Source organism: Xiphophorus couchianus, chromosome 22 (genome assembly GCF_001444195.1).
Source record: "Xiphophorus couchianus chromosome 22, X_couchianus-1.0, whole genome shotgun sequence".
Classification (NCBI taxonomy): Eukaryota; Metazoa; Chordata; class Actinopteri; order Cyprinodontiformes; family Poeciliidae; genus Xiphophorus; species Xiphophorus couchianus.
Window position 1 is genome coordinate 4414669 of NC_040249.1, and position 13450 is coordinate 4428118.

The window sequence follows — 13450 nt, forward strand, 5'->3', positions numbered from 1 at the left end:
TAAACAAATCCTTTTCCTGTGACTGAAAATGTCTGACAGTATCAGAAAGTGTTGGAATGTGCTCCAGGCAGCAGAAAGGACAGAAGAAAATGTTTTCTGAGCACTTTGGGCTTTTTTTGTTGTTGTTGTTTTCATAGAGAATCATTATTTTAACCAGTCGGATGCTTGTGCTGTGGTCTGCTGACTGTTTTATGGCGTAGTTTTAAGAAACTCTCTGCTTTTAATGGGTGCCACGAATTTCAGTGGTTGACTGATGGATTCTGAAGAAGTAAACCAAGCCGCTTTCTGTGTCATACTGAAAAGATTTCAGTGAAGGCACCAAAAAGGTTTTCATCAACACAGCTACCAGGTCAGATCCTAATATCAAAAATGTTTTTGTTTTTTCTTTAACAAGTGTTGGACAAAAAGTCTAAAAAAAAAATGTAAAAAAAGAATTGAAAGGAAAAAAAAGAATTTGATAACTTCAGGTTCAAAGGCATCATTTTGTTTTGAGGCACGAGACAAAAGCATGGACCTGAAAGTCCGCTTCTTCCCAGAACAACAAGTAGTGACTACAGATTTGGATCTCTGCTTTGGAAGTCGAGGGGAATCCTTTCATGTGGGGAACCACCAGAAACAACGCAACAACATGTCTTCATCTCTGAATAACTTCAAAGTGCATTTATCTTGACCACAGGGACGAAATGCTGCCAACACCACGCTGCCATCTGTGCTAAATAAACAAGACGTGACAGAAAACTGAGCACAGCATAGAAAAAAAAATAGACATAAAAAGACCACAAGGTTTACAGGTATTTTCTCTTTTATTGTCATGCCTTACTTTTGGTGTTCATTTCTGTTCAGCTCTTTGATGAAAGATGCTGGACTCAGTCCCACAGTAGATTAGTTGCACCATAAAATTGGTGCGTATGCAGCAGGATTGCTGCAGTTTTACCTGTTACGCTGTAAAAAATGCAAAACACATCACTAGCATATAAAAAAAAACTTACGTTATTCAATTTAACGGAGGTTTAAAGTCTATATTTTCCATTTTTTCACTGCAACATTGAAGGTGTCACAATTTGACACTTTTGTTTTCCACCACTTCTTGCAGCACAAGGCTGAGCTGCATCCCAGAGATTCAAACTGACTGGCTTGGAGCATCAGGATGAAAATGCTTGCAGGGGGAACAGCAGGGACTGCGGTCCAGATGCAGAACTCAAGAGGATGGGCACCAGTCTCAACAGGTCTCTCAAAGGGATGCCCAGCTGGTTGCTACGCAATAATAAATCTGCAAATGAGTTGCAGCCTGCAGGGAAACACGACAAGACGGAGTCACTGCCATCTGCATTTACTCTCCTATTGCAACTTACAAGCCCTGCTAGTGTAGTTGTTTCAGATGTTGTTTCAGATGCTAAATAATTAAAATCTACAGGTTTTTCAGTAGATTAGCATGCTAACATGATGCATCTCAGAGGCTGTATAAGATAAAAGTCCTAAACAGAAACTAAATTTGGATTTGCAGGTTGTGACTCGAAAATTATTCCAATTTTCATTTTTAAAACTGTGCTAAATGTGCATAGGGATTTAAAAATCCTTACGCACATCCTCTAGATCCCCTAAGGCGAAAATCCTTATCTGCAGAATTATCTAAGCCTTAGGCATGTCTTTATATTATCCTAATATTCATTAAGTAAAAGAAATTCTCGCTGTTTTCAAACTGCATTTTCGCAAACAAAGAATATACAGACTACATAAACACTGAGGCAGTTTTCTGCAAACGTGTGTGTGAGCCCCTCTTACCCTCCAGGTTTGCTTGCGTATTTCTGAAGCACGGGATGGACCGGTACACCAGGAAGCAGGCCAACATGATGGACTGAGCGTCTCTGGACAGAACCTCGCCCCTCATGTAGGATCTCACCAGTGAGCTGTGGTCTAAAAGAAGGCAGAAAAAATAACAAAACACAGATTTCACCAGACATCACACTTTATAACCGCCATACAAATCTTGATCTGCTTTTATTTTAGTTAGCAATTATAATGTTAATATGGGAGTATTTCAGTCAGGCAGCATCTGTTTGATGTGCTAAGATGCATATTGGAAACTACTAATAACTTACAGAGACAGACAGATGACGCTGCATGCAGAATACTTCCTGTCCTCCTCCTCATATGGTGTACAGAGTATTTTAATTAACTTATTAACCAAACATTTGCAAGTCAAAGCTGACAGATGCAGTGATAGGTGTGGCATACAGAATCCCTTAGAAATCTACAACACTATTATGTTTCTAATTAGGAAGAAAGACAATTTTAGGGTGACATGTTGTGTTGGAATACAGATCCCAAACTGTTTCTGGAAAAAGGAAATCCTTGTAAATAAAAATCCTACCAAACAGGTGGCTTCCATCAAGCTCAAACAAACATTCGGCAGAGGCAATTGTACTTACAACACAAACACACATTTTTCACATGTCAAAATGTTACTGTGAAAGGGATCTTAAAAAAAAAAAAAAACATGCACTGAGAAATCAGCTTGTGACTGGAAGCTTTTTAACTCAAAATTCTGATTTTCATCCAATCACAGAACAAATCAGAGCCAACACCTCGAAGTCGAGCTAGCAACGCTCTTCACTGTCAAAGCTGTTATTCACAGAAAAAGATCAATATATTCATTACAACGATCTCTTTTAAATGTGAAGAGGCACTTTTTGAAAAGCATTTACTACAGAGGCATGTAGGTTTCAGTGTTGCGATACATAAGTTCGTCCTTTGCAGCTCCGGTTGTTTCATACTAAACTTCTTTTGGGCACAAAAGATCGACAGAGAACGATTCCTACCAACCTTTGGGACGTTGAGCGTAAATCAGGGGAAACCGTGAAGCTTAGACTGAGTAAAGTCAGGCTCTGGTATTTTCAGCATCAGTCAGGTGTTTAAGAGGAGTGAGAGGAAATACAAAGACGTAAGAAGCAAACTGTATTTTCAACAAAACATGTGGAAAATGGCTGCGGTTTACCCAGGCTGCAGGATAGTGAGAGAGAGCAAGACAAAAAAAACAGAGCAAAACAAAGATGCTTGATTTTATCTTTTCAAGCCTTTAGAAAATAGCTTAGATAAGGACTGGCAGCTGCTTGGTAATATACACAGAGACTAGTGTTTACAGTTTGTAATGCTAACCATGCTAACATAAGATGGCAAAGATTGTTGAAAACAACAGAATTATTTTGTCTTTCTTGTAAATTATTGCGCTCCTGTTCATTTTAAAAAAAAGATCCATTAACAAGATGTTAATTTGAGCTACTAACAGGAAAGATGGCTAGAAAATCAAGACTGGGAAAAAAAAAAAAAAGAATCAGACCAATTGCAATTATAAAACTCATTAAGACTTTCTGGAAAGTGTTTTTTTTATATATACTGTATCTTGTTGAAAAGCCATTTCAAACTTTTACATGCAAGTGGAAAGGGAAACATTTAGATTGTTTGTGTATAAAATTCCCGCAGCACTGGCTTCTGGGAAAACTGCACAAACAAAAACACTAAAAATAAAGTTGCTGCACACGTTTCATTTATGGAGAGTTACAGAGAAGACCAACATTCTTGATCCATGAAGTAAAGGCACTCTGTACTTCCTCCCAGCTATGACCCAGAACTAGGTGGTTAATGAAAGATTAAACTAAGAGCAAGTTTCAACTCCTTTTATGACGGAAATCTCGCCTAACTACATCACCTGTTTCCCACGACTTGCATAGAGTGCTTTCTTTCTTTTTTTCCTGAAAGTGTTTGTGTTCGCTGGTTTAGTTATGGAATGTGTGTTTTGGTGTATGTGCCGCATGTTTGTCCTCTAAACTATGATATTCATGCACTACACCGTGCACATAAAAACAAGTGGAAACAAATCCACCCTGCGACACCGCTGCAAATAAGGGCCGCAAACAAGTGTTGAGTGCTGACAAGGTTAAAATTAGCAATAGCATTTCTTTCATATGCACTCAGCAAACAGGAATGCTACGGCCACCTGGCAGTTTATGAGGAGTTTATCGGCGAAACAATACCAGCTGTTGTCACGTCAAAATAATATGCAACAGTTGACTTTAGTCAGCTGAGTGCCGTCACATGACATCCTGCTGACTTTGTCTACAGCACAAGTCATCAGAATGCCTTTTAGCAGCAATAATACCTGCTGTGAAGTGCAAAGGCTTCACTGACATCCTGTTGCAGACGGCGAGAACCAATAAAGAGAGGTGTGATATGCTGATCGCTGCGTCTGCATTACGTAGAAGAATTTGGAGACGTTCCAGATCAGATTTGGCTGGAGAAAACAGAGATTGCCATAATTTGCTCAACTTTGTATAACAGTCACTGCAAATTAGTTCAGGTAAAAGGAGCGTTTACCAATGTTCCGAAATGAATGGCTTTACATACAAAAACATCTCTTAAGAAAGATGTAACTAAAAGGAGGAAATCAGTCGGGAACTTGATGCAAAGTGTGTTTTCTGAGACAGAAGATTGGCGGAACTAGCCTGTTCCTGATCACTGCAGTGTAATGATCTGATTAATGACATCATACCACCATTAAATGGAGGTTGCTTGTCTGCTTGTCCCCCCCCAAGCTAACCGACTGAAGGCTAGCTCTTCAGGTGCTATCGGACTCAGTTAAGGAAAATACAACTCAAGTTTTGAAGTCCTTTATTTTTATTATTGTGGATCACTTTTTAGACTTCCACCTCTGTGTTTTGCATGACATAAGCACATTAACAAAACTCTGTACTGCCAATGCTCAGTCATCTTCATTTTTTAAACCTTCTTCTTTAGTCAAACCTGCCCAGCTGAACACACAGGTGTGATTGGGTTATGGACATATATTGGCAACTCAATATTAAACTTTATAAGTGAGCAGTAGATTAATAAAATGAATGCAGAAGGAGACTGGGAGTCAGTGAAGGGAAGATTTTTCTGATGATTACAGTTTCCTGCTCTTTGGAGAGTTAGTAAAGCGAAATCAGCAGCATCATAGTAACCAATTACCATCAGAAAAAATGAAATTACTGAGAAACCAACACAAGTTTTAAGAGGATTAATAATGTCTTAGTACGTGGGTGAATTTGCCAGCAGTAACTAAGCAGTATTGGAAGAAACTGGTAATCAAATAATTAAATCCCAAAACATAAATATGTTCCTTGTTAAACTTATCTAAAAGACTGTTACTAGAGGTGTGTCAAATCGATCAGCCACCGATCATAATCAGCCAATTTACGTGAAAAAGTGACAGTGATCGGCGATCACCGTCTCTTGTTGCAGATCACCAAAACCGATCACATTTATCTCCCTTTGCAGCCTGCCTGTGCGGCTGACCTCCTCTTTCCTTCGGGACGTTTGCGTGTTGCAGTGGAAAATTACCTCGGGGGTGAAGCGCGTCAAAACGCATCAACACAACAAATCTAATATGGCATTTAAAAAACAAACACTTGACGGAGTTTGGCTACATGGAGGCTCAATGCAGGAAAAAAAGGATCCGGAGCGGCCAGATAGCAGGTAAAGCAGCGCACAACTACCAACGATCACCCGGATTAGCATGACGGTCAGAAAGCTAAACAAATAACCCGAAAAATAATTCAAGTCTCCGAGCTGGCGGTGTAAGACACTGGTTCTGCTCTCGCTCTTGGACCGCTGCTACGCGCTACTGTTGGTAACATTTCACAGACACAGTGCTGCTCATCCTCCACCAGACAGTGAACTCTCACACCGAACGTCTGCTTAAACCAGCAGCATGTAACTTAAAAAAAAAAAGATTTTAGATATGTATTAAAATATGTTTATTATGTCTAAATTATGTAAATTTATTGCCAGATAATTTTTCCATTTTGCCAGATAACATAATATCATTTATATCTAAAGCGAAAAATTAACAGCCATTCTAGGTGATTGGCAGCCATCGGCCTCATGGATGATCGGTATCGGAATCGGCAGCAAAACACCTAATTGTTACAGATCCATTAAAGCATCCATTCACCTTTGAGCCAGTTGTCCAGCGCCACGTCGACCGCATTCTTCATGACTGGAAGAAACTCTGAGGTTAGCAGGGTGTCATGTTTGTTGGCAAGGCCTCGTAGCATCCGGCCGTCCCATAACTCCACCACCAGACGCAGCTGCCACAAGGGGAAGGTTTGCTGAAAGTCACCCTGACGCAGAGCCCCAACGGCCTGAAAAAAAAAGATGAAGGCATACGCTAACCTGTAGATTCAACGTTGCTAAAGATGTTTAGACAACAGGGGCATGTTCTAGGAACCAGATTAGCACAGTAACTGAAAATGGACGACCCTCGAAAACCTTTCAGATAAGAATGTGGTAGTTTTGGGATGTATTGTGATGCAAGTAGGAACAGCTGAATTGCCCAATGTCTCCTGGAAATAGAAACCAGTCAGCTGCTGCCAAGTGTACGTTTAGTGGTATGGCATCTTTGTGTCATGTCGGAGAGGTTTTGTTTGGTGTGATTATCAATCTGATAAGTTGCCTGTAGGAATTTAGTTTTTTTTATTTCTGTTTCAGTGTCAAAAAAGCGAATTAATCACTAGCCATGTTTGCTTGCTCTCTTTCTCTACTACAAAATCAGGATAATACAATTTTCCTCAGTTTGTGTCAGTTGTACCTCAACCTGGGTTTTAGTCTTCGTGTTTTATTGCAAAAAAAAAAAAAAAAAAAAAAGGTCAAGTTTTTTTTTTGTTTTTCTTTTTTGCAATACACTAGGGGTTAAGGAAGACGTCAGAAAATAAGTTAATATGCTTTCAAACGTTTTCTTTTCCATACCTCGTGCCAAACCTACTAAGGGCCACAAACTGAAGAATCTTTAAAAATGTTTTAACCCAATAAAATGTTTGGAACATTTTTATTATTCATGACAAAATATTTGCACTACGGCCAGCTGCTGTCACACAATGTAAAACAGAAATGTGTGTGTCCTGTGCTGAGTAGGTGTGTTACCTGCTCAATAGCGATATATGTTGGCAGCATCTCCGGACACTCTTGCGAGACGCACTCGTACAGCATTGCTGAGAACAACATGAGGCTATCCTCTCTCTGTCAAAACAACAAAACATCAAAGCACGCAGTTACTGTTTTCCATTAGCATTTTTGTACTAATGACTCTGCCGTCATCGACACCCCCTACTTCTTCATTTGTTTCCCGCATTTATGAATGATAGTTCCCATTTCTTGTTGTTATTTCTGCCTGCTGAGCATGAAATGAATGAGCATGTTGATATTGTGGAGCCAACAACTGCATTCATATTTGTTCTTGCCGACTAAAATTGACTTTTCAGACATCGCTTAGGGGTCTGCAACTCATGGCTCTGGAGCCAGATGTGGCTGTTTGGCTAGAAATGCAAAAGGACTGACCAATGTTTTAAAATGTAAAAATCATTTTTAAAAATATGCTAGCTTTAGCAGCCTTTCCAAGCTGTTTTCAAGCAGTAGATAGCCAACATTTCCACAAAACTAGCACAAATGGTGTAAGGAATATTCTTAATAAAGTTTTGTTTTTTAGCCAATAGTTTGCAAACTACTCTCATTTTTGATATTCAAGAAGAAAAATAAATTGAGTGTCCCATTTGGGGTTTCTGCAGTTTTCTCCAATTCAAATTTAAAACGTTTTAAGACTATTTAAGACTAGTGTAAGTTAAGACTTATATCGCCAAAGAAATGCATAAACATTGTCCAGCCAACGGGCAATAAATTTGCACTGACCCACGATGGATGCAAAAACGCTAACTAGACAGCAAGCAAGGAAATGTTAGCGGAGAGCAACAGAGTGCAATGAATATGTCGGCATGCGACTCAAACTTTTGCCTGACATAAAAGTTCCATGATGTAGAAAAAAACCCCATAATTATACAATAAATAGTCCTGCCAAGATAAAATTTAAGACCTCTGATTAACTTATTTAAGGTTAATTTAAGACATGCTAAGGCCTTCATTTTAGACACATTTAGGACTTTATGGGTGCCTAGGCACCCTGCCACTGAAGGAAATTAAACTCAAACAGAAATAAAACTAATTTTAATTTAGAAATCTAAACTTGTCCTACACTAGATATTATAAAAATCAAGCTATTTTGCTTCAAAGAGTCGTGTTGCTTTTGAGTCTCAAAACAAATATTTAATTGGACCGAAGACCAAACAAAAAACAGCCCTTAGGGTTGTAAAAGAGGCTTGTTAATCAAACTCAAAGCTACTTTTTATTCAACAGGGAAAGAGTCAAAGATGAGGACAGAGTCTAAGTGATTTGCTTGTATGAGCAAGTAAACAGTTTTCATAATTACAATTATATTAATTTAAGTGATTTATTTATGTTCATACATCTCCCAGAGTGGAAGTTATTTCATGCCAACTTAAAACAAAAATCTTGCAATTATCTGCAAGGAAATTAACCATCCTCCATTTTGATACAAATGCTGTGTTGAAGTGGGTGGCTGGAGAAAAACAGACGTTATCTTCATTTACAATCGGTCACAGTTATCCGATGTGATGAGCTTTCTCCCATTTTTAGAGCTGAAGCTGAAACTACAGGCCTCTAATCTACCCAGTTAGCCTGATGTCACGATGAAGCAGCCCACTTTCTCGCAAAATAGAGGTCAAGTGATTAATAATCAGACTTAACAACCGTCTGTCCACTTGAAAACAATTAAATGAGTGAGTGCAAGGTGTGGTGCTTATGAAGACACTTTGCTTAAAACAGAAGAAAAACTGATTTTAAAAACATTAATAGTACTTATGATGGGGGAAAAAAAACAGATGTTGTAGACATTAAAGCTTTGCACGTGATCTCGCCATGGTAGTTTAGGCGATCACAAGATAAACATTGGTGGTCTTGAATGAAAAGCCTTGATAACCATCACCATGACATCCGTGACACAAATTCAGCGAGAATTCTCATTTCACAAAGAATGGATTATTTGCACATTTACAGGCTGCAGATTTTTGTAAACAGACAGGAAGTCGTTTAGCTCTACTGAAGGATGACCAAGCAGTCTGGAGCAGCCGCTTTAAGTTATTCATAAATCCTCAATCACTTGTTTGCACTTATCTAAGGACCACATATGTTTTTCAGATAAAACTGGAACATGCCTTTAAAAATCATCTTTTATGATCTCAGTCGAGATTCGTTACCCATTAAAGTTATCATATTCTTTCTAATTGTGTTTATTTGGAGTTCAGTTTTATTACTAATGGCTTGCTCCTCTACGTATTTATATTTAGTTTAAAAGGCGCCTTATACTGAAGACATGAATTAAAATAGATAATAACATAAATCCAGGTTGAGATATGAGTATGAATAGGAAAATACCACATCTGAAAACAACTTAATTTTAATCCCCAGGGAGTTTCTGTCTGGACTAACCCAAGAAGTTTCCAGTGTTTCAGTAAAACCCCGAGATAAAACTGAAACATGACTCACAATTAAATTTGTTTTCTAAAGAAATAGTATTTTTTTTGTTAGAGGTCCCTTTGGCTTTGCTTGCAGAAAAAACAAACAATAGGTCAAGTCCTTTCCACCTGATAACCCAGAGATTTTACAAACAAACCCAGTGTCAAACTGTCTCAAGCTCCAAATATTTCTTTGCTTGGTCTGAAACTTACAGATTTCAGTCCTTCTGAGGTTTTACAGAAGAATTCAGCAAAGGAGATGAGAGCCGGCTCTGAGGTGAAGGTAGAAATGGCTTCAGGCTGCAAACAAAACAAAAAACAGAAACTAATTTTCTACCCAAAAGCATAGACTTCCTACAACCGAGATCGGGTTTTAGGTTTTAAAAATAATACTTTAAAAACAACTTAATGATCATTGTCATATACTGTAGTTCCTAATTATAGTGATAGTCCAGTTAAGCTTTATATTTTTTTACTTAATGACAGTCTCATAACAACAATAATTTAAAAAAAGCAAAATATAAGCCGGCACATGTAGGAACGAATAACTTTATGGACAGAATCCTGTTCGAATAAAAAGATTTTAATAAAATAGAATAAAAAGGAAAACACTGAAGGCAGGCAAAGAAGGTCCTGAAGGACAAGAAAGAAAACAAACTGCATATTTTTCCCCTGCAGGTCTATTGACAGAAAATACAGACGCCATGAGGTAAGCAGTAATGGTCTGTCAGCTGCAGAGTTGCCAGCTAAACCTGCAATGGCAACCTGCCAAAACTGGACAAAATTATTCTCCATAGGGGGTACGAGACAAAAAGTTTCCACTCAATTCCACTCATCTCTTGACCTGTTGTCAAAATCTACATACTAGATTAAATGTTTAATGCTAACTTTTACATTCAAAGTAACACAAATTGCTCTGTTAGATTAGAAATGCAGCTAGAATTGACCTTTTTTTGTTCTAAGACTATTTCTTTAAACACTTTCCAATATTTTCAACAAATTATCTATAACTGCATTCAGCCATTATGGCTTATACAAGTCACTGCAACTAATAAAAATTGTTATAATTATTATAATTAGGCAGAATCTTTGTGAAGTCCTCTGTTGTTTACCTTGAAGGCCGTGACTCCAGAGTTTCGGGGGCTGACGGCTGTGGCCAGCAGGCTCTTCCAGCCCTGGGGGTCGTCTTTGTAGGGCAGCTGTCCAGCCCGCAACTTCACATACAACACGCCATCTCTGACCAGGATGGACCTCAAACAGAAAATTTATTTATTTTTGGGGTTTTTAGATCATCTTGAGCAACACGACTAGAATGCAAAAGGCTAGAAATGTGAAGGTTTGAACCTTGTTCCCAAAAGGTTCTGCCTGTACTTACTTCAGATGCTGGGTTTCTTTGCTGAGGTTGAGAGACAACTCCCAGTATCGTGGCCCCTTTACTTTTACCTTCACAGCAAACAAAGCGGTTAAAAGGCCTTTCAATGATGTGCTTAATGCTATTTTAGTTTTGTTTGCCAGAAAGGAAAGATTTAACTCTGCTGAACTCTGCTTTACCTCTTTGAGAAGGTGAAGCTCAGGAAGGAGGGTGGGAGCCATCAGTTCCACTGTCGTCTCATTATACCACTTGGTTCCCTAACAAGAGCAACAATTCATCAAGCAAACATTATCATATTATGTGACTTATGAGCTGCAAGAAACCCTGCTCAGATTTGTTAAAACAACTAAGATACATTAAAATATGCAATCAATTTTGACAATTATTATGCGACCTAGGGATTGTGACAGCAAAATGGCTAAAACTAAGGTGTTGTGCCATAATTAACATATTGAAAATAATTGTTACATGACCTGTCAATCTATCTTATGTTTTATCTTTTATAAATTAAATGGACTATTGTCTCTCTTGTTCGTCTGCAGGTGTGCATGTGCTGGATGGTGCACTGAATCTCGTCTATAGGTCAAACTGAGATTTCTGCTGAGAATGAAATTAAAGTGCCGGGACGCCAACGGCAGTGCTGAATGCAAACAGCCACCTCAGCTTTTAACTTTTAAAACCACCTTTAGCCGAGGAGCCACCACAGTAACAATAGCTCAATTTAATTACTTTAACATATTTCAACTACAAAGTTAACTCGCACAGACAAAAAACCTGGAACAATGAAAGAATATTCCAATTAATTCAGAAAAATCTATTTATGTAAACATGCACCTGTGGTCAACAAACACATACTTGTATCTAAAGTATGGGTGCACAGATAAATGGCCAATACTTGCATGAGAGACTGATCTCATCTACCACCGCAAAGGTCTGAAAATCAGCCGCTGTCATCTTTTGTTCTGCTGTGAGAGACTGATAGACCCATCCACCTGGTCCCATCTGTGGGTAACACTAATCACCCCTCTGTTGCCAACTGAGTTACTTAGTCACTATTTTTGGCAACTTTTCAGATGTAAAAATAAACAAATAAAAATTAGCGGCCAAAAATCAAAACTAGCAGGTTAGATTTTTTAAAGTTCGGTGATCGGCCAGAACAAAGCAACAGATTATGCACTCATAATCTGTTGCTATTTATGATGGTAGAAGAGAAACGTTTCCAGAGCTCTATTTTTGCTAACTCCATTCAGAAGCATAAATTCAAATGTTTACAGCACATTTATGCAGTTATTTATACAATGGCCAAATTTTATATAGAGAACCTGATTTCTTTTTCTCTTTAGGTAGTAAAGGTTGGAGAAACAAATATTTTCCCATATTCTATTCTCTTTCCCTTCTATTCCACTTTAAATAAAAATCCATACTTTTTTTTAGACCTTTTGTTCCAACTGTGATGCTATTTCTGAATTACTTCATTATTATAATCACCAAACGCTTTATTTTCAACTTAATTCAGAGATTTTTGAGAAACTGCCCAACACGTTTACAGTGACCAAGTTCGGGTTTTCCCACAGTTTTTGTAACAAATTATAGGGTGTTTGAATTATTTGTGATAAGCCTCAGTAGAAGTACTTGTAAACTGAAATATTTTACAATATTTTCTGTATTAATAAAAATACAGGGGAAACGAAAAAAAAACCCAAAAAAACTGTACATGATGACGCACATGAAGCCACAGTGACGTGCACAAAGAGGCCAACAACAAAACCAGGCGACACAGAACACAATAGGTTCTGTGTTTAGACACATTGGCTTTGTGTATTGGTCTTTACTCTGGAAACCTTTTCAAACAATTCCCTTTGAGGGAGTATAAATACATGCCATGCTGTGTATTCAATATAATTTCAGTTCCTCAAAGTTGAAGCAATTATTGCGAGGCTAAAACACCGACGTTTTTCATGAACAGAAGTGAATTTCATTCATATTTTTTCAGATTTTTAAGAATCGATTTTCACGCACGTTTGAGAAATGTGTGTAAAATGGAAAAAATGATTTCTCCATTTTGTAAACATTCTGTCTTTTGACAATTTTGTATTATATTTTATTATTTACGAATAAGAGGACAGAACGAGAATTGATAGCAGGGAACATCGTATAAAGGAACCAGAAAACATGAAAATATGACTTCTGTGATTCAGTATAAGCTTTTATTTAAAATACCACATTAAAATAATGTAAGTGGTCATACACGATTAAAATAAATATTAATCTTGTCAAAACGTAAGAAAATTAATCAATAGAAACAGTTTAAAGCAGAAATTTGTTTTTACAACTGAAACATGAATGGTAACTACTGTATATGGCTAAAAGTAATGAATTTTATTTATGTATTTTTATTTTAAATGCTGTTGTTTTGGCTTTTTATTAAAGACCTGAGTCCAAAAAAAACAAACAAACCAAAAAGTGCTCATATAATCAATTAAATCAATTATTGTTTTTAGGAGTGTTAACGTTCACTGACCTTGTAAGTGACCTCTAACAGAGCATAACAAGGCTTCAGAGAGTCGACGTCCACAGGAACCAGGAGCCGGGGTTCTGCAGCCAACACGGCCAGGTGCCGCAGGGCCTGCAGGTGATAGCTGCAACATCAACAACATCAACCCAGTTTTCAATTAAACAC

The 13450-nt window shown here is 37.8% G+C and overlaps 1 protein-coding gene across 6 annotated transcripts in view; it reads right to left on the reverse strand.

Annotated features, from left to right (window-relative positions):
- Nucleotides 1–784: 784 nt before the first annotated feature.
- Nucleotides 785–13450, reverse strand: part of anapc1 (anaphase promoting complex subunit 1) — a 52806-nt gene continuing 40140 nt past the window's right edge. For 5 of the 6 annotated variants that reach the window (XM_028007409.1, XM_028007408.1, XM_028007405.1 and 2 more), the window contains exons 45-53: nt 13292–13409; nt 10950–11027; nt 10774–10841; nt 10511–10649; nt 9612–9698; nt 6958–7053; nt 5990–6179; nt 1783–1914; nt 785–1288 (exon numbers count right to left, since the gene is read on the reverse strand). In XM_028007409.1, coding sequence (XP_027863210.1) covers nt 1143–1288; nt 1783–1914; nt 5990–6179; nt 6958–7053; nt 9612–9698; nt 10511–10649; nt 10774–10841; nt 10950–11027; nt 13292–13409 — 1054 coding nt within the window. In that variant the 3' untranslated portion in view covers nt 785–1142. The remainder of the gene's footprint in view (nt 1289–1782; nt 1915–5989; nt 6180–6957; nt 7054–9611; nt 9699–10510; nt 10650–10773; nt 10842–10949; nt 11028–13291; nt 13410–13450) is intronic. The other variant, XM_028007407.1, reaches the window with a different exon arrangement.